Raw genomic sequence first — 22,660 nt, 5'->3', positions numbered from 1 at the left:
GCATGTCCTCATTCCGTTGTCTTTCCCTTAGGCATCTGTTGATGAAATTGCGCGGGTATCCGTTTTTGGCGAATACATTGTATAGGTGTTCTTCTTCCTCTTTTTGCAGTTCTGGTGTACTGCAGTGTTGTGGCCCTTTTGAATAGTGTCTTGATGCAACTTCTTTTGTGTGTGTTGCGGTGGTTGCTTTCGTAGTTTAGGAATTGAGGAGTGGGGGAGTCCAGAACGAAACGGCATAGGTTTAGGGTGAGAAAGAAAAAAAATTAAAAGGGGCCTAAGGGGCAATGTTTTCACACAGAAGGTGGTGCACTGCTAGAGGAAGTAGTGGAGGCTGGTACAGTTATAGCATTTAAGAGGCATCTGGATGGGTATATGAATAGAAAGGATTTAGAGAGATATGGGCCAAGTGTTGGTAAATGGGACGAGATTAGTTTAGGATATCTGGTCGGCATGGACGAGTTGGACTGAAGGGTTTGTTTCTGTGCTGTACATCTCTACGTTTCTATGACATAAAGGCAGCTAAATCCCCAGGACCTGATCAGCTATATCCCACAACTCTGTGGGAAGCTAGGGATGTGATTGTTGAGATATTTGTATCATCGATAGCCGTAAGTGAAGTGCCTGACAACTGGAGGGTGGCTAATGCGGAGACATTATTTAAGAAAGGTGGTAAGGAAAAGCCAGGAAACTATAGACCGGTGAGCCTGATGTCAGTGGTTGGATGGGATTCTGAGGGACAGGATTTCTTTTTGTCTGTTTATTTCATCATGGGATGAGAGCGTGATTGGCTAGGCCAGCATTTCTTGCCCATCCCTAATTGCGCAGAGGGCAGTTAAGAGCCAACCACATTGCTGTGGATCTGGGGCCACATGTAGACCAGAGTCAGGTAAGGATGGCAGTTTGCTTCCCTCAAGGGCATTACAGAATCAGTTAGGTTTTTACCTGACAATCAACAATGGATTCATGGTCATCGTTACACGCTTATTTCCAGATTTTTATTGAATTCAAATTATACCAAATGCCATGGTGGGATTTGAAACCGGGTCCCCAGAATATTGTCTGGTTCTCTGGGTTAACATCCAGCAATAATACCATTAGGCCATTGCCTACCCCAAGCATATGGAAAGACAAGGACTGATTGTGGAGAGACAATGAGGCTTTGTGTGCGGAAAAACATGGTCTCAATAATTTGATTGAGTTGTTTGAAGTGACAAAGAAGATTAATGAAGGCAGAGCAGTAGACGTTGTCTGTATGGACTTCAGCAAGGCATTCAACAAGGTTCTGCATGGTAGACTGGTTGGCAACATTCGATCATTTCGGATCAGGGGGAGCTAGTCAATTGGATATAAAATTGGCTTCAAGGTAGAAGATTATGGTGGCTGAGAGTTGCTGTTGCACTGGGGACTTCTGACCAGTGATGTGCAGCAAGGATCGGTGTTGGGTCCACTGCTTTTCTTCATTTATATAAATGAATTAGATATGAATATAGTAAGAGTGGTTAGTAAGCTTGCAGATGACACCAAAACTGGTGACGTAGTGGACAGTGAAGAGGATTATCTCAGAGTACAACAGGACCTTGATAAGATGGGCCAATGGGCTGGGAAGTGACAAATAGAGTTTAATTTAGATACATGTGAAGTGTTGCATTTTGGTAAAGCAAATCAGGGCAGGATTTATTCAGTTACTGGTAGGCCCTGGGGAGTTGGTGGACTAAGGGACCTAGGGGTGCAGGCTCATAGTTCCTTGAAAGTGGAATCGCAGGTAGACAGGGTGGTGAGATGGGGTTTGGCATGCTTGCCTTCATTGGTCAGTGCACTGAGTATAGGATTTGGGAGGTCATATTGCAGCTGTATAGGACATTGGTTAGGCCACTTTTGTAATACTGTGTTCAATTCTGGCCTCTTGTTATGGGATAAATGTTATTAAATTTGAAAAGGTTCAGAAAAGAGTTATAAGAACATTGCTGGGATTGGAGCATTTGAGTTATAGGGAAAGGCTGAATAGGCTGCGGCTGTTTTCCTTGGAGTGTCAGAGGCTGAAGGGGGACCTTGTTGAGGTTTATAAAATCATGAGGGGCATGAATAGGATAAATAGCCAAGTTACTTTTCCCAGAACAAGGAAGTCCAAAACTAGAGGGCTTAAGTTTAAGGTGAGAGGCGAAAGATTTATAAAGGGACATAAGGTTCAACTTTGTTATGCAGAGGGTGGTGCATGTGTGGAATGAGCTGCCAGAGGAAGTGGTGAAGGCTGTTCCATTTATAAAAGTTACAAGACATTTGGATAGGCCTATGAATAGGAAGGGAATAGAGGGATAAGGGCTAAATGCTGGCAAATGTGATTAGGTCAGTTTAGGACATCTGGTCAACATGGACAAGTTGGACCGAAGGGATTGTTTTCATGCTGTGTGTCTCTATGACTCTATAAATCGTAATCCGCACAGCATCTAGCAGTCAGGGACAGGCATTAATGACTGTGATGTCAATATTTTGTGAATGAACTGAAAATTTATGAACGACGCAGAGCAATCTATTCAATGATACTTATTATAGCAGGATGAAAATAACTCCCATTCTACATTAGAACCAAGAAGGATAGTACTTTATCTTTTGGTTCCTCAACTCCATTCCTAGTAATAATATTAAAGAAACTCACTTGAAAATGGTTATATATGAGGAGTACCTTATACATAGCCCTTTCACTATTGAGACTTGAACTTAATTCTAGCCTGGATGACAAAATTGAAAATGATCTCTTTCTTGACTACAATTGCCACATTGCCTTGAATATTCTCAATGCAGTTTCTATTAGGCATGAGCTGTTGCATAAATCCTCCCCTATGTAGCATTCAATTAGCAATAATAGGATAGTTGGATATTGAGGCAAATTGATGCTCAGATCGACGACCACTCACTTTACTTTGCAGCTACCCCTTTAACTTTAGTAAACCTTGACCTGAGGGGATTCAATGACAAAGTTGAAAAATCTGTTCCATTCTCCCACTCAGGTACCGTGGTCACCCCAAAAATGTTTTAAAAGAAAATAAAGACACAGCTCATTGTAGGAAGAAAAGGTAAGACTTATAATGGAGTGATTAAATGTTGTGACCTTGAGCTCCTTGTGCCTGTCATTGTGATGCTAGTCTAAGTGCCTCTGTTCATAAACTCAAGTCAGAACGCAGGTGAACAGAGACACACAGAGATGGACTCCTCAGCCCACCCACACTGATAATAGTAAACCTGGCAGTGTATCAAGAGTGCTACTCTACTTTCAATGAAACAAATGTTCAAACTGATCAGCAGATAATGAAATACATTCAAATCAGTTTCTCATATTGAAACCAGAGAAAGTGTGCTGTTAAATTGAATAATCACAGTTGGATTTGAGCTCATTTATCTTAAAATACGTCTTCATCTATAAGAAACTAAAAAAAAGCTTATTTTTCACTTTAGATGTGCAGCATTCTCAAACATCTTAAATCTGCAAGGTAAAAATATTTATAACTTTAGCAAAAGTGTTTTGTTAATTACTTGGGGTGTTCCACATGGGATTAAGTATATGAACCTGACAAAAAAAACATGGCAAATGGAAAGTATATATTAAGAAAGGCAATGTCAGGAAACAACAATGTTTAGCAGAGCTTAGTGTTGATCATCCCAATTTAATGCAGCACACAAGTGGTCCCTTTTTAAACAATAATCATTATTGCTTTTCTGGACACTGCAGCGATAATAAAGACAACCTGACAGGGCCTGCAGTACCTCACATACCTCATGAACACTGGCAAATAACTACAACAGTTTCAAAATTACAGCTGTACATATTTCGACCCCCAATCACAAACGGCAAAATGTTTCTGTGAGGAATGAATTACTGGAGTGAGGCAGAGGGATCTGAAGAAGCTTTCACTGTCAAGAAAGCATTCTAGTCAACAGGAAGGTTTAATTACACTTGGTGATCAAGGTAATGCTTAAAGAATGCAGCTGAAGGGGAAACAAATGAGAAAAATATGGGAAAAATGCTGAAACATAGCAGAGAATGGAAGAGAGAAACCCTAAAAATGGTGGAGGCTAGAACAAAGAGAGGGAATTTAAGGATGAGTAAGTATATTGAGAGAGATTAAACAAGTATAAGAGAACCTTTTGAATTAATCACAAGTTTTTGTAGATTTTCAGATGAATACTTAAAGGTTCAGCCACTGTGTTACCATTGTGTATTAGTTTTAAAATAGCTTCTATTCCAATCTGATTGGGTCGCACATAACAATTCAATGCTATATTTCTGTTGAAGATATACTTCACCATTTACACTATTGGCAATAATATTTCCATAAGACCATGAGGTCCATTGGTCCCGTTGAAATAACTGCATAGAGGGAGGTATCCAGTCACCAAGTCACCCTTTATTTACCTGTGCACAATACATTGGCTGTGGCCAGCTAGCTCAGAGTCAGTTGCTAAAGTGAGGAGATTCTGAATCTCCTGTTTATTTTTTTTTCAGTGTGAGACACAGTGAAAGATACAAGATGCACAAATTTTTATTCAATTTCCACCACCAGGAAGAAAATAAACACCCAAGTGGCCAGTGACAATCAGTGCCCTTCACATCAAAGGGCAATGCTGTGTGATCAAACAGTGAAGGGGTAGGCAGGGCAGGGATTAAATCAAAATAGAGTTGGACGGGGAAACAATACACTCCACTCCCTGCGGCACCCACCTCTCCCTGAATAACTCCAACATGTTGGTGGACACCACGTGCTCCTTCTCCAAGGACACCCGGGCTCTTACGTAACCGTGGAAGAGGGGCAGGCAGTTGGCCCTAACGACCCCCTCCATGGCCCGCTGCCTGGACCTGTTTATGGCCAGTTTGGCCAGGCCCAGGAGCAGACCCACGAGGAGGTCTTCAGACCTGCCCTCCCTCCTCCGTATCGGGTGCCCGAAGATCATGAGCGTGGGACTGAAGTGTAACCAAAAACAGAGAAGAAAGTTTTTAAGAAAATCAAAAAGGGTTTGCAAGCGCTCACACCCAATATATACATGGTCCACGGACTCCACAGCACCACAGAACAAGCAGTTGGGCTGGGAGTCCGTGAATCACCGCTGCGTGCAGCACCCTCCACCCCAGATCCCTGAGACATTGTGCTGCACAACTTACTTTAACATCGTCAGATGGAAACCATCAGGTTCTGGTGATTAGTCATTCTTTAATTCCATTAATTTCCTTTTTACCAGCATTTACTTATGTTAGTTTTGTCAGTTCCTGAACAACTATTAGTTTAGATTCCCTACAGTGTGGAAACAGGCCCTTCGGTCCTACCAGTCCACACCAACCCGCAACCCACCCAAACCCACCTCCCTCTGACTAATGTATCTAACACTACGGGCAATTTAGCATGGCCAATTCACCTGTCCTGCACATCTTTGGACAGTGGGAGGAAACCGGAGCACCCGGTGGAAACCCACGCAGACACGGGGAGAATATGCAAACTCTACACAGACAGTTGCCCAAGGCTGGAATCGAACCTGGGACCCTGGTGCTGTGAGGCAGCAGTGCTACCCACTGCGCCACCGTGCCGTCCAATCTCTTTCTTATTTTTTTTCTCTCTTTTTTTTTCTCTTTTTTTTCCTTTCTTATTAGATTACTTACAGTGTGGAAACAGGCCCTTCGGCCCAACAAGTCCACACCGCCCCGCCGAAGCGCAATCCACCCAATACCCCTACATTTACCCCTTACCTAACACTATGGGCAATTTAGCATGGCCAATTCACCTGAACCCACGCAGACACGGGGAGAACGTGCAAACTCCACACAGTCAGTCGCCTGAGGTGGGACTTGAACCTGGGTCTCCGTCGCTGTGAGGCAACAGTGCTAACCACTGCACCACCGTGCCGTCCAATCTCTTTCTTATATCTGTCACCCAGGGCTCCCTGATTGGCCCAGGATAACAATCCCAATCTCATAGTCAATAAGATCCACCTGGTTTCAATCTCTATCCCCATCAATTCCACTCCATTATTCAATAAGATCGTGGCTGATCTAATCCTCAATTCAACTCTTCTGTCTTATCCCCACAACTTTTGACTCTCTTAACAATAAGAACACAAGACATAGGAGCAAAAGTAGGGCATTCAGCTCATCAATTCCTATTTCTGAGTATATTTCTTTGTATCTTCCCCAATTGTCTTCTATCCTTCTATCATGAGCACATTGGCATCTTGCTGAATATAGTTTCATGCATACTAGATGCTCTCTCATATCTACATAGGGGTTACTATTCATTCATGAACTATGACAGCTTCTGAGTAGGATGAACAATAGACGCTGGTGTTAGAATTGGGGACTCAAACAATCAAGCCAAGCCCTGATCTTCCCTACTATCAACATGCATGCACTTTTCTTCAGTATCATCAGATAGTGATCTGCAACAGAAGTTTCTGATGGGGAGTGGGTTGATGTCAACTGTATCATCTTTACCAGAGCACAGTAGAATAGTTAATCATCAGAGACTTGGAATCAAAGCAGGTATCCTCCTGGTCTGTCGTCTCCAATACTAGATCGATAAAGATCGAAGAGTGCACCCATTTTCAGTACAAAGATCACAACTTTAGCTCTTTACAGAACTAAACAGGAGAATCATTAGTGTCAACGTTGATGCTCCACAACGTGACGGACTGGAAAACTTCAAATCTGCAATCGGATGTCTGGAAACTAGACTCCCTGATCCAATTAAACTAAGTTTCCTTCGTACTTTAAAAATGCCACATTTTGCAAATAACATAACAAGCTTATGCTGACAGTGAGCAAAATCCCTTTCTTATTATGCAAACACTTCAAATTACTCCCTCACTGTATTGCAATCCATAAAGTTTGAAGAAGATGGCACAAAACTAAAAAGATTTTATTGATTTCAACTAAATAAACAAAGTAAATGTAAACTTGTTAACGCCGCGGTTAAGCAGTCTTACTCTGACAGTACTCAGCTGATTACAGTATAGAGTTGGGATGGGCCAGCTAGGGTATAACCAAATCCAAAGGAGTAATGAGTTTAAAACTTTGAAGGTGCAGTGCATGTCTCCAATACACTTTCAATTCTTTGTATCAATAGACTGGTAGATAACACGACCAGCAGACATCAATTGCTCGGTTTCCTCTAAATCTCAACAGCAACCAGACAGATATTGGGTGATGTATCGAATGGATGAATCACCCAACTTTCATTGAAATAGAATGAAGAAATGGCCCAAGGCAATGCAATATATTTACCAAGTCTGTCTCAAGACTAAAATTCTCAATTTTTAATTGGGTCAAAACAATGGGAACAAGTAAACAGGAAAAATGAGCATGAACAGCACTCAACTGACTTGGATGAGTTTCTGGACTAATAAACAATTTCAAAATGGCTTGAACTGACAACAAATCTGGCAGAATTAGTTTAAGGAAGAATTGGGAAGCCTCCAGGCCCTAGAGAATGAATGGACAAAGAAAGATTTAAGGTTCCAAATGTATTCATTTGTTAAAAAAAGTGCAAGAATGTCGTAAAGTTAGATAAATTTCTAAATTCTGCCAACTTGTAAGCCCAAAATGAAAACCATTACCTATATAACATTTGGATAGAGAAAAGATCGGTTAGTGTTTCAGGCATAGATCGTTTAACAAATCCTTTATCCCAACGGTCTGGCAGTGTTTCTCCAGTGGGTTAATCCATTTCTTACATTACGCTATTGCAAAGCAGTATTCATCCAAGATAAAGGTATTCACTATCATCCCCTAACTTAGACAGTCAAATAATTCATTGAGCGAGGGCCATGACAATTACAACCTCAGTCATGTAGAAGGCACTTACTGTTGATGTGGTCAATGTAGAAGATGCCAATCTGAGGATCATACGCATCCTCCCAGCCTAAAGGGAGTTCATCTCCCACACAATCCGCAAATGTCAGGGGCTTGGTAAATCTGGAACAAACACAAAAGAAATGGTTAGTTTGTCTTTATCGCAGAGACCATCAAATGTCTTGGCTGTAAGACTGAGGTTCCTCAAGTCATTCACAACACTATTCACTCAGTGCAGTTCTCTAAACAGACATTTCTCAGAACCAATCTTTGAGCAATCACCATAGTGATTGCATTGAGAAATGGAGATGAATATCCACAGCTATTTTCTAAGATATCACCAGGGCTGGAAAGAATTGTGTGCAGTTTTGGTCTCCTAGTCTGTGGCAGGACATTCTAGCTACTGAGGGAATTCAGCAATGGTTCACCAGACTGACTCCCAGGATGGCAGGACTGATATCAACTGTCAACTTGGATCAACTGGGTTTGTACTCACTGGAATTTAGAAGAATAAGGGGCATCTCATGGAAACATATAAAATCCTTATGGGTCTGAACAGACGAAATGCAGGAAGAATGTTTCTGCTGTTGGGAAGTCCAGAATTAGGGGTCACAGTCTAAGAACAAGGGTTAAAAATCGCACAACACCAGGTTATAATCCAACAGGTTTAATTAGAAGCACTAGCTTTCGGAGCACTGCTCCTTCATCAGGTGGTTGTGCCACTGGTGAAGGAGCAGTGCTCCGAAAGCTAGTGCTTCCAATTAAACCTTTAGACTATAACCTGGTGTTGTGTGATTTTTAACTTTGTACGCCCCAGTCCAACACCAACATCTCCAAATTATAAAAATAAGGGGTAAGCCATTCAGAACTGAAATGAGAAAGAATTTCTTCACTCAGAGGGTTGTGAATTCTCTTCCACAGGAAGTTGTTAAGACTATTTCACTAGATGTATTCAAGAGGGAGCTGGACATAACCCTTGTGGCTAAAGGGATCAAGAGGTCTGGAGAGAAGGCAGGAGTGGGATATTGTAATTGCATGATCAGCCATAATCATATTGAATGGTGATGCAGGCTCGAAGGGCCGAACAGTCAACTCCTGCACCTGTTTTCTATATTTCTACGAAGAAAGAGAGGAGGCAAATCAGGAAATAAGATTAGGTGCTGCCAGGCTTGGATTTTAAAAGGCTCATAATCAAAGTAGGAAGTCTGAGCGAGATAAGTAGTTGCATAGTTTTAAGATACTGGGACAGATTAATTTGAAATAAAATCAAGTAGAAATGTACGGAGGAGAATGAATCAACGGGAATGGATAATTTGGGTTTAAGAAGGAATTGAGAGGAATACTGACCACTGTAGTATTTATAGAAAGGCAGAAATAAAGTGGCAGAAAGGAACGAAGGTGACCAGTCAGACTCTTGTAACCATCCAGGAGTGTGAGAGGTTTTCAGGGAGCCCACCATATGAGCACTGCACAAGTGTTGTACAAATTAAAATGTACTGATGTTTCTCCCTGAATCCTGGGGCTTTTAAACAGCCTGTCCCATTCCTCTCTGGATTTAATAACAGTCTGTTTAATCATAATCAGCATTTAACCCAATTTTCTGCTAATCCGTTAACAGGAAGATTGCACACTAAATGTGCAATCCTGTAACATGGTGCAAATTCCCCAACGTGCTGTGTCTCACATCAATTATTTAAGTGTGACATTGCATTTTTGTCAAGTTAGTTGCATTTTCTTGCACCTTTTTTCTATACAACACCTTGCAGCTGAGAGAACAGTATGCGCACTGGAAAAGGAACCTGGCTTCCATGTTTGCTTTGCTGCTCCTGATGAAATCTCAATGATGAATGCCCGGATATTAATACCAGAGAACAGGGAGTAAAGCAAAAAAGAGAGAACTCTAATTTAGTCAAATAAGAGCAGAACTTTGATATTTGCTTTTGCTTTTGCTCTTACATCCGCTGAAAACAACAGACCACCTCAGCGCAAAACTGAATGGTACTTTTTAACTTAAGCTGCCACCTTCAACAGCAATATCTGGAAGAAACAATCTCCTGCAATGATCATCAGCCATCACAGGCATTAGTTTTGTAAGGCTATAAATGATATGCCCTTACATGTTCATAAACCTTGTGGATTTTCATTCTGTTGTAGTTCTCTTTTACTAGAATCCACGGTATAAATTAAACTATAAGTTAATGGCTGTAATAAATATTTACTAAGCATTACTGTCCAAGAAAACATATTAGTGGCAGATTAGCCATTTGTAAAATAGCTTTGGCTGTCAGAGAGTTTGAGTACACCCCAATATAATTTTAAACAGAATTAAAATGAAGTTACCCTTTTATATAAGAACGAAACGATCTATGACATGGAATCAGCAAATAATCCACAACTTCCAAGAAACTGTGAAATAGCAAATATTACGTCACTGCAGTAAGACATCACTTCCAATTAGCATTATAAATTAGCAAGATATAAGATAGTCTAACCAGTCACTTTGTACAAAATGCCATGTTTCATCTTGTGGCTCTCAGATACAATTGAGATTTCAGAAATTAGGAAAATCAGGCTTGGCATTCAATACAGGGCATGTGGGCCCTTCCTCTGTCACTCTGGCCCAATCCACTCTGAAAGGATGGGAGCATTTGAATTCAGGAGTGAATGTCACCTGCTGTTAGGAATGATGGGTTAGAGTCAGAGTTAATAGTGAACAGCAATTTGAGATGAAACAAAGCTATTTAAATTCCTGCTAAATAACTGTCATGTTTCTGTGCTGATTGTCCTTAAGAAAGTATTCAAAAAGGTGGTTTCCTGCCTTTACTACCCTCCGAGGCCCTGCATTCTAGATTCCCAACATCCTCTGAAGGAAAACAATCTCCCTCAAATGCCCTCTTAACCTCTTGCTTTTCACATTAAAATTATGCCCCCTTGTTATGCTAGGGAGAACTGCTGTTTTCTATCCACCCTGTCCATGCCTCTCACAATCTTATACCCCTCAATAAAGTCGCCGCTCAGTCTTCTCTGCTCTAAAGAAAACAACCGAAGTTTATCCAGTCTCTCTGCATAGGTAAAATGCTCCATTTCACGCAATATCCTGGTGAATCTCCTCTGCATCCCCTCCAGGGCAACCAAATCCTTCCTGCAGCGTGATGACCAGAAATGTACACAGTACTCCAAGTGTGGCCTAACCAAAGTTTTATACCTCTCCAACCTAATTTTCCGCTCATAATCAATGCTATAAGTGATAAAGATAAGTGACCTGTATACCTTCTTAGCTAACCTATTAACCTGCCCTGCCACCTGTGGACAAGAAACCCAAGATCCCTCTGTTCCTCTGAGCTTCCAGCCTGTCACTGAGTACTCCCTTGCTTTGTTACTTCTTCAAAAGCACATCATTTCACACTTATTAAAGCTAAATTCCATTGGCCACTGATCAGCCCATCTGATAAATCCATATATATTATTCTGTAACCTAAAGCCTTCCTTCTCTTTGCAAGTCACCCAATCTTTGCGTCATCTGCAAACTTACTTATCTTCCACCCCCAAAATTTCTTCTATATCGTTTACATATGTCACAAACAATGAGGGGTGTAGTACTGATCCCTGTGGAACATCACGGAACATCAACTGACACAACTCTCACACAAACAGCCTTCTGCCATCACACTTTGACTCATAACACTAAGCCAATTTTGGATCCAACTTACCAAAATAACTCTGGATCCCATTTGCTTTTACCTTCTTTATCAGTGTCTAATGTGGGGCCTTGTCAAAGGCTTTACTAAACTACATCAACTGCCCCACCCCTTCTACATCTCCTGAAAAAATGTAATCAAATTTGCGGATCTCCCTTTGATAAAGTCATGCTGACTACCTCCGATCAAAGCTAGCCTCTCCAAACATCTGCTGTAATGACAAAAGATCAAAATTGCTCAGAGACTGCCAAGAGACCCTGATGCCAAGCTTACCACATTCTAGTGATTCATCATTATGTTGCAGCAAATAACAAAAACTCATTCAGTCAGATTGACAACAGTGATAAAGCACAAATGAATTTTGAAATGCCCGCTGCTGAACTGTTGATTCAAAAACAGTTCTAATGGGAAGAGGACATGAGAAGACAAGGTTCATGCTGACAGAACTCAATTAAAGCTTTAGGGTAATTTTCAAATATAAAATCATGATAACATCAGATTCCCCACAGGACATGTCCAGGACAATGGTTGGATGAATGAGAAGGGTTGAAGTTACAGATGGATAACATGTGGAAAAGATGTGTTTGTGATCTATTTAAAGAATGAATCTGATTAGTGTGGGATGCATCCAGATCCGCTATAACCAAACAGATCAAGAGGTCAGTGCCCTTGTTCTTGCCACGGTACTTATTCCCAGGATCTAATATCTCTAAATTAGCCTTTGGATGTATGCTTCGCATGCCATTCAAGACTTATGTTCACTCCAAATGGAATAGGAGGACAGCTGATAGAAAAATCTTTCCAGAGCGGAAATATGTGTACTGCCCTGTTAGATGTTTTCTGTGGTTTCATGAACAAATTATAGGATGCATTAGCTTATTCAAACAATTCAAAATGTTTAATTCAATAGGTGAAGAGGAAGATTTTTTTTGTGAGAGAATGATTCTGAAAACAGAAATGTCAAATCTGGTCCAGCCAAGGATCGTTAACATGATGCCACAGTCAGATTGACTCAGAATGAATTTGACAAAAGCTTTGCATCGGATACTGAAGATATCAAATTAACAGGTATTAAATTAATTTATGGTTGAAAGGATATTTGTATAATTGATTCCTTTAATAACCTCTGCCACGTTAATTTAGTATGAATTACTAGTGCTTTTCACATTTTGTAGTGATGACTACCGAAAGCAGAGGCTGATATTGTAACTTCAGTGTATAGTCAACCCTCATGTTTGGTAGAAACTTAGGAGGTTGGAAAGTAAGGAAGGAAGAGTGGATTTTAATATTTCCATCTCATTTGATACCTTTTAGTTGTACAGTATCTATACATACTTCAAAATTAACACATTTTCATCATTTTCACATAAATCAATTTATGTGAAATAATAATTACATCCAGACTTAAATGACAAACAATTTTTATAAAAATTAATCATTTGTGGGGATATGGATTTGCTGGCTGGGCCAGCATTTATTGTCATTCCCAGTTGCCTATGAGAAGGTAGTGGAGAGCTGTCTTCTTGAATCACTGCAGTCCCCTGCAATGGGTTGACCCACAATGATATTAGGGAGGGAAGATTTGACCCAGAGATGGTGAAGGAACAACGATGTATTTCCAAGACAGGATGGTGAGTGGCTTGGAGGGGAACTTGTCACTGGTGGTGTTCCCGTATATCTACTGCTCTTGTCCTTCTAGATGGAATAGTCATAGGTTTGGAAGATGTCATCTGAGGATCATGGGTGAGTTTCTGCAATGCATCTTGCGGCTAGTACACACTGCTGCTACTGAGCGTCAATGGTGGAGGGAGTGAACGCTCATGGATGGTGCCAGTCAAGTGGGCTGCTTTGTCCTGGGTGGTGCCAAGCTTCTTGAGTTTCGTTGGAGCTGCATCCATCCAGGCAACTGGGTAGCATTCCATTACACTCCTGAGTTGTACCTTGTAGATTATGGACACACTTTGAGAAGTTAGGAAGTGAGTTACTCACCGCAGTATTCCCAGCTCTTGTAACCTGCTGTTGTGTTGACTGTGTTTATTTAATGAGTGCAGTTGAGTTTTTAGTCAATGGTAACCCCCAGGATGTTCATAGTGGAGGGATTCAGTGATGGTAACACCATTAAATGTCAAGGGGCGGCTGTTAGACAATATCTTATTAGTGATGATCATAGTTTGGCATTTGTGTGATGTGAATGTTACTTGCCACATGTCAGCCCAAGCTGGATATTGTCCAGACCTTATTGCATTTGAACATGAACTACTTCAGTAGCTGGGCAGTTGTAAATGGTGCTGAACATTGTGCAATCATCACCTGCCTGAGAAAGGAATGACTCTGAAGGGGAAAGCACCCATTGTTCTTTTGAAATTCTCAAAGCAAGTGTTTAGAAATTTTCATTCATACCTGATGGATGAAATTCCTCTCCTTTCAATTATCTCACTGCAAGACAGTGTGAACAGGGTGTTATTTTGTACAGCAGCATTTTGGCTCAGAATATCAGAAAGAACTTTTGTTCATTTGTAATTGAGTTACTGGGCAGAATTTTGTGAAACTCGACACAGTGAGAACCATGGCAGCTGAGCATACTTGCTCATGGGAGAGTGAAATTATTTGAGAGGAATGAGGTCAATGCCACAAGTTATCTGCTTTCAGTCAGGGCTGATAAATTCACCCAGAGTTCAGGCCTACTTCTTCCCCTCCAACCCCGAAGCCTCATCACGCTTAACCTCACACGTTACCATGTGCAAAATGGCCATGTGATCAAAGTGCTGAAGGATAGAAATCACTAATGTGAATAGCAAATCTCTCAGTGTACTGGGCAGCTGGAAGAAAACCGTTCACTGAGAAATATTAAGCTGAGCTTTCATATTGAGAAAAGTCCTTTCCTTGATAACAAGATCCTCAATACATATTGAACGAGGGGAATTTAGATTTTTATATATTCTACTACAATCTTCTCTCTCAGCTTGGCCCTGTGTTCTGTCTAGATTTTGATCCACGCACAAGTGAACTTCAGAAATCAATGCAGAGAATGGTATTATTCAAATTTAATCTCACATTCGTAATTTCTCTCATCTTTCCTAATTTTCCAAAGGGTGGGTAGTCATGAATGACATTAAGAATGGCCTTCATTTAAACTGAAAGATGCTTCAGTTATACCACTTATTTTAGGAAGGACATAAACAGTTGAGAGAGGATGGACCATATTAATAACTGAAATTAAAAAATAGAGTTGTCTTCAAAGGAAAGGTCGGACAGGACAGGCTTTGCATCATCTGGAATTTAGAAGAGTTAAGAGGTGACTTGTTTGGAACAAGTCAAAGACTAGAAATGTTGTAGTGATTAACTCACCATTCTGAGTTGGAAATATATTGCCCATTTCTTCACTGTCACTAGGTCAAAATCGTTGAATTCCCTCCCTCATGGCATTATAGGTCAACCTACAGCAGGTAGACTGCAGCGGTTCAAGGAGGCAGGTCACCACCAACTTCTCAAGAGCAACTAGGGACGGGCAACAAATGTTGGCCAGCCAGCGACGTCCATGTCCCACAAATTAATTTTTAAAAATCCACAAACATTGACTCTCCCAATGTTTGAGGGGGGGGAGGAGAGTGAGTCCTGTGTGGTAAACAAATGCCAGATTCGGAGAGGAAGAAGGTGGTTGGCTCCTGGAAAATGGGTCAAGCCTGGAACAAGTTGAGTCAGGGGAGTGATGTTGGCTTCCAGGGGGTGAAGTGGATCAGGTAATCGGTGAGAGAAGGGATGTAGGATCTGGAGGGTGTAAGCAGGAGCACGGTTTGGGCAGATGTATGCAGTCTGGAGGAGTATAATTGGAGGAGGGATGAGGTACGCTTGAGGTCTGTCAAATAGTTACTCAGAAGTTAGACTCTGTATTTGATTGTTAGGCTATGAATTTAATACTCCAACTTTTCCTGAGTATCTATTTACTTCATTACATCAGAACCATCCAAGCTTTCCAATTTCAATGGAGACATTTGGAGGAAGATTCTGCAGGATCCCCATGTGCAAGGTGAATAACGATGGTCTAGCCATTGGAAAATCCAGGCTTATGCTTCAGGGACATCATCATCATTCCATATTTGAAGCGCTGACATTTCAATTATTTGGGCTAACTCAATTCTGATACCAAATATTTGCAACTTTTCTTCTTAGCCTTGAATGTTTTTGACCAAAACGTTTATGGGAATAAGTATGTTGGAACCATCTTCAGAAGATGACAAAACAGTCACTATTTTATCATGGTGCTTTCTTGTAACAAAGTGTAGCACAAAGGCTTTGCAAAACCTCTTTATGCTCTTTATGAGTGTGAAAGATCCATAAGGAAATGTCCCTCCAGCATTCCTTGCATCATTTTACGTGGAATCCCTTCCATTTCCTACTTCTAGTACGAGTTAAAGTGGCAGTGTGCCATTTCAAAATCTGAGCTGAAAGCTGTGGGACAGGCCACAAAATATAAAGCATTGATATACCAATGTACTCCATTATTAGTCTACTCCCTTCTTTTCCTTCCTGCCTTTTGTTTCTTTCGGAAGATTTTTCAAATTTTCAGATTTTAAATGGGAAATTAATGTTGTGGGAACAACCCTTAAAGGAACACAAACTCTCAAAGATAAAGCTATTTTCACAGAAGAATTCTAATCGTAATTACGCCATTGGTTTCCTAATCTTCAAACCACTTTTGCACAGAAAGCTTTCTCGCTGACTGCGCCTCGTTCCTGAGAGAATTGCTGTTTGCTTCTGCATGCCTGGAATTTGCACTCGGTTATAAATATCGACAATAAATGTTAAAAATTAGACATGTGGAATGTTAGGAATGTCAAATGGCCCTTTACAACACAGCAACCCTTCATCAGCCATAAATAAAACAACATGCCCTTTGATCTCCTTGAGGTGCCATAGTCTCCCACCAATTAATGCTTCATTGCGATACATGTTTATTACCCTGAATGATGAAGAAATAATTCATAAAGTCATACCAAAGCGAATCTTAGTTTGTTGATATTAGATGAAGGAGGTTAATGAATAACTAGATAAAACTTTTTAACACAAGTCATGTTGCAGTGACTTCTAGTAATCTAATAAACTCAACAAGTGGAGGATAGTCTCAGTTTATATTATGAGCAGCACCAGGGCTTCAGGATCGGAGACTAAAACACACTTTTTGCGGAGTGCACAACAACCAAAGGACTGTAAATGTTTCATGTTGGGTTATGACTAAAGTAAAGCTTTACTTTTCACTCCACTCAGGTCTTTCTGTATGCCTTTGGATCACAGCCAAACTATCACAGGGAAAATAATTAAAGAGGTTAGAACTCTGGCATTACCATGGAGGGAGACACCAACTTTAGGCTTAATCTCAAGGCACTGCACATTGTAAATCCAGCAGTCTATACCAGTGTCACTGATAGTCTGTTTTGATTTAGTTATGCAGTATCTGAAGGAATAATAAAGATGTGAGAATTGCCTGCATATTCCCAGGAATATTCTCTGGTTATCACTGACAATAAATCATGGAAGATTGAATACCAAAGAAAAGAAAATATGTTTCCTGCCAAGTTACTGCTGAGAAAAGCTTGCATTACTCAGGGGCTGTGTAAGGCTGTATACCATCTGGTCCCCAAAGTACGATCACTCTTGTGACTTTTTTACCTGTCTCATTCTTCCTTTATCCATATCATTGTATTTTTAAACACACTGCTTAATGATCGAGAAAACAAAGCATCAATGTTTCCTGGAAAATTGGATGTAGACTAGCGAGCTTTTTTTAAAACATGATGAAAAATTACTGAACAATCTTTAATGTAGCGCAGTCACTTGAATATATGGTATCCCTATCTCGAACCCAGGGCTTCTGGCTGAAAGTCCTAACTGTACCAGAGGTAAGTTAGAACATCTCTCAGCTACCATTCCCCCAGCCTCACCCACCTCCCATTTATCTCTCCACCCGCTTGGTTCACAAGCCTCATTCCTGGTGAACAGCCCTTCCCTGAAACGTCAATTCTCCTGCTTCTCAGATGCTGCCTGACCTGCTGTGCTTTTCTAGCACCCCACTCTCGAGTCTGATCTCCAGCATCTGCCGTCCTCACTTTCTCCACTCTCTGCCCAACCATCAGAGTGATTGTGTTTAACATCAGACCCTTGCTTAAAAGGTCTGGCTGTATCTGGAGCCTCTGATACCCTTTTCCATAAACATTCTATCTTGATTATCAATGAAACTCATCCAATGGCAGCTCAGTATCTGAAGAAAGTCATTGCGGGCCTTGCTGCAGCAAAAAACCATTCCCCTCACACTCTACCCAGAGCCCATAAACTTCCTCAACTTGAAGAGTTCATTCACTCTTGCTCTAAATGTACTTTAGGCACTGTGCCTTAGAAAGGTTGTGAGGACCATTGAGAGTGGATTTACCAGAAGAAGTCCAGTGATGAGGGACTTAGTGTGGAGAAGCTGAGCTTGTTCTCCTTGCAGGAGAAAGTGAGGACTGCAGATGCTGGAGATCAGAGCCAAAGAGTGTGGTGCTGGAAAAGCACAGCCAATCAGACATAATCCGAGGAGTAGACATTCGACATTTCGGGCATAAGTCCTTCATCAGGAATGAGGCTTGTGGACCATGGAGCTAAGAGTTAAATGGCAGGTGGGGGGGGAGGAGTGGGGCTCGGGGAAAGGTAGCCTCGTTCCTGATGAAGGGTTTATGCCCAAAACGTTGACTCTCCTGATCCTTGGATGCTGCCAGTTTGGCTATGCTTTTCCAGCACCACACTCTTCGACTTTGTTTTACTTGAAGCAAAGAGGTTGAGGGTCAAATTGGTAGAGATGAAAAAGATTATGACAGGTTTGGACAAGGGAGATCAAGAGTGGTCATTCCCATTAACTGATGGTAGGGAGGAAAGGCATTTATATAATTTTAGAGTTTGGACTTTAAAATAGTGACAAATTGGCTTGGTTACTTTTCCGAAGGGTTATAAAAAATAACCATGTCCAACAGTCTTTTCAGGAAAGTGATCTAATCCATAATGTTTCAGAGAGCAAGGAACTCCTGGAATGTTAATGGAAATTTGTTTATACTGCACTGGTTCATGACAGGGAGGGTAAACTGTGAATGCCATTAGCTTGTTTCTGATTCAGGATAATCAGGGATTGAATTTAGCTTGGAAACCCAGAGAGTGAATGTTTTGTGCAGTTTGGAGGACGCCTGACTGTGGTGAGAAGCAAATAAAGCTTCCCTATTGGAAAAGACCTATAGAAATGTTCAGGGAAAACACAGTTAGCTCCAGATAGAGAAGGTTAGATTGTGCAATTTCCAGACCAGGGGTGTTTGGTTAGAAACCTACAGGTTGTCAATCAGCTGAGAAAGTCTTAGCTCTCAGTTTTGTCTGTATTCGTATTGAGTAGGCATCATAGCTCACAGCACAGAACCAGGGAGAATTAGCAATGTAGAACATAGCAATTTGGTATAAGGGATAATTTCACTGGATTTGAACTGTTGTAAAGTGATGATGTTGGGAAATAAATCGAAACTTTGTTTTGCTGGGTGTTTTAAGATTTTGATCTAACAGTGTTCTATGTTGTTTTGTTTTTAACTTTTTTGGAATAAATTTCTGTGCTGTTGTTAAAGAAACGCTGTGGTCTTGACTATGTTTCAGTGAATAGCCACCATGTTAACTGAAAGAAGACATACTGTGTGGTAACAAACTCGCAGAACTACAGAGCTGAACTGAAGAATATGACTTACTCAATACATGGGGGAAAGTCAGCATGGAATCAATATGAAATCTGAATTCCCTCATTCTGTGCTATTTTGACTCAAGGAGTAGAATTTAATGCATGCAGCAGGAGGTGCATCGAAGGAAGGATGTGCTGGCCTTGGGGAGGGTCCCAAAATCTCAGGCATGAAGGGCTAGTTATATGAGGAGCAGTTGATTTTCTGGGTCTGTACTCGATGAGGTTTAGAAGGATGTGAGGTGAGGTGGGGGAATGAACGGTCCTGCAAAAAAACCTCTCCTGTTTGCTAATATCCTTTGGTGAAGGAAATCTTCCACCCTTACAAGGAATAGGCTACATGTGACTGTGGACCCACATACAGTAATTTAGTCAATTCTTAACTACCCTAGCAAGCCATTTGGTTCAAGGGCAATTAAGAATCAGCAACATGTCTGTATCGCATGAAATAATTAAATAAAACAAGGCTGGATATAACAGGGCCAATTTTACCTGGCTGGATTTCAGGACTGGACGTAGCATGAAACATACTTGATGTGCTATGTTCCAAGACCAGGGTCTGACCCAAGTCTCAATCAAATATCCCCTTTTTACTCAAGATTCAGAGTGAGGAGCATTCAGAAAGGTCTCTCCAGGGTTTAAGCAATTTATGAGTCCAGGGTGACAAAGGTTGGCACTACTCTTCTAAGCTGCTTCTCCTCTTGGCCCCTATCTTGGTCAGCGGTCTGTATTTCCACACCCACCCAGCTATCAACTGGCTGTGGCAGCTTCCCCAATCTCCAGCCGAACTGAAAAGCAGGGTCCTAATGGTGATGTGGGAGGCTGATTATTATTTATATGTCAGACTCTCCTGCTTGAGTCCAACAGGCACTTAATCCACCATCGAAATATTAAAATTATAAATCAATGAGAATTGAGCAGGAGATGGAACCACACCATTCAAAATATACATCTCCTTCCCAAAGAGGTGGAGGCTGTGAAAGAACCCCCAGTATGGGGTGTCCAATAGCAAAGGAACAAACCTCAGGCACTGACCTTTAGAATAGAATTAAATATTCTTTATTGCTTCATTATATTGGTCCTCCTCGGAACAAATGCTGATCTCCAAATATCATGAGTCACATCTACCAGCAGCTTGGTTCACCACTACAGTGGGCGGGCCAACTATTTTTGTCTGGTGTGGGCAAACCAAGGACAGCTTCCAGATACTCTGTGACTCAAGTCATAAACATGCTCTTCCTTAAGGAACGTCGCCAGCTTCACAGGCTGGGGCTCTTGCTCTCTGCACTGGTGGCCACTTCCTCGGTAACCATGGCATTTCCTTATTATTCTCAGGAAAAACTAGAGGGATTTTTTTTTGTTTCAATGTGGGTGACATGGCAAATGCAAAGCTAACAGCGCAAATCATTGTATGTTCTGAAGAAGGCTGAATACTCCTCTGGGATGGCTTCACATAAATTTTAACAAGTTTTTTTGAATAGACCAGTGCAAGTATCTTGTCCCATGGTGCAGATGTAGTGTAAAAGCTGATTCCAGATTAGCCCCCTCCCTTTACACCACATCAGTGCCAGCACCGTCAGGTAATTGAATTGGACAGTGCCAATCGTGACTCAGTGGTGCCACGATTACTGCCCCGTTGCACAGTTGTGGGTTCAACAAGGGGTGCAGGTGGGCATGCCAGAAGCAGCAGCAGGCATATCTGCAGATGAAGTGAGGCTACCAAACAGGACCACTTGCATGCCAAACAGCATAAGCAGTATGTTAGTGACAGAGCTGAGCGATCCCATAACCAATGGCCCTGCCACATCTAGTTGTGAACAGTGGAGGACAACTAAACAACTCAGTGGAGGAGGAGGCTTCACAAATATCCCCATCCTCAATGATGGAAGAGCCTAGCACATCCGAGCAAAAGATAAGACTGAAGTAGTTGCAACATTCTTCAGCCAGAAGTGTGAAGTGGGTGATTCATCTCAGCCTCCTCCCATGGACCACACCATCACAGATCGTGTCTTCAGCCAATTCAATTTGTTCTGCATGACATTAAGTAGCAGTTGGACACACTGAATACTGCAAAGGCTTCAGGCCCTGAGAACATTCTGCAATAGTAATGAAGACTGCTCCCCTAGCCAAGTTCTTGCAGTATAGTTACAACACTGGCATCTATCCAACTATGTGGAAAATTGCCCAGGTACGTCCCACACATAAAAAGTAGAACAAATCCAACCCAACCAACTTTCACTGCATCAGTATACTCTCGATCATCCGTAAAGTGAGGGAAGGAGTCATTAACAGTGCTATCATGCAACACCTGCTCAGTGACACCCAGTTTGGGTTCCACCAGGGCCATTCAACTCCTGATCTCATCACAGCCTTAGTTCAAACATGGACAAAGGAGATGAACTCCAGAGGTAAAGGGAGAGTGACAGCCTTTGACATCAAGGCTGCATTCGACCAAGTGTGGCATCAAGGAGCCCTAGTAAAACTGGAACCAATGGGTATCAGGGTGCAAACACTCCACTCGTTGGAGTTATAGTTGGCACATATGAAGATGATTGTGGCTGCTAGAAGCCACTTATCTCAGCTCCAGGACATCTTTGCTGGAATTCCTCAAGGCAGTATCCTAGGCCCAACCATCTTCAGTTTCATCAATGACCTTTCCTCCACCATTTCCTCACCCACTATCAATATCCTGGGGGTTACCATTGACCAGAAATTTAACTGGACTCGCAACCTAAACATAGTGCTACAAGAGCTGGTCAGAGGTTAGGAATACTGTGGCGAGTGACTAACCTCCTGACTCCCCAAAACTTGTCCATCATCTAGGAGGCACAAGTCAGGAGTGTGATGGAATACTCCTCACATGAGTAAGAGAGGTGCAGGCCCAACAACACTCAAGAAGCTTGACATCATCCAGAAGAAAGCAGCCTGCTTGACTAGCACCACACCTACAAGAATCCACTCCCTGTGCTACTGATGCTCAGTAGCAAATGTATTATACTTACAAGATGTACTTCAGAAATTCACAAAAGATCCTCAGGCAGCACTTCCATCATGAGGCACAAGGACAACAGATACATGGGAACACCACCACCTGCAAGTTCCCCTTCAAGCCACTCACCATCCTGACTTGAAATATCTCGCTGGGTCAAAATCCTGGAATTCCCCAGCAGCAGTTCAAGAAGGCAGCCCTCTGCCAATTTCTCAAAGGCATCAATAATACTGGTCCAGCCTGCGATGCCCACATCCCCCAAATAAATAAAGAAAAAAGCTGCACTCTGCAGGCTTTAGCACAAAGTCCAGACTTCAGTGTGGGAGCGTGGCACTGGCTCTTGCAGGAAATGCTATACCATGGCCCCTCAGGTAGCTATAAAAAATCTCTAAGCCATAAAAAAAATCTCC

The 22,660-nt window shown here is 41.7% G+C and overlaps 1 protein-coding gene across 2 annotated transcripts in view; it reads right to left on the bottom strand.

Annotated features, from left to right (window-relative positions):
* The window catches only part of LOC122557495 (protein WWC2-like), a 238,200-nt gene that overhangs the window by 119,629 nt on the left and 95,911 nt on the right, over positions 1–22,660 (bottom strand). For both annotated transcript variants that reach the window (XM_043705250.1, XM_043705245.1), the window contains exon 2: positions 7,842–7,951. In XM_043705250.1, the coding sequence (XP_043561185.1) occupies positions 7,842–7,951 (110 nt within the window). The remainder of the gene's footprint in view (positions 1–7,841; positions 7,952–22,660) is intronic.

Source organism: Chiloscyllium plagiosum, chromosome 2, assembly GCF_004010195.1.
Source record: "Chiloscyllium plagiosum isolate BGI_BamShark_2017 chromosome 2, ASM401019v2, whole genome shotgun sequence".
Classification (NCBI taxonomy): Eukaryota; Metazoa; Chordata; class Chondrichthyes; order Orectolobiformes; family Hemiscylliidae; genus Chiloscyllium; species Chiloscyllium plagiosum.
Note: the sequence above shows the minus strand (reverse complement) of the source record. Positions and strands in the feature narration are given on the sequence as shown.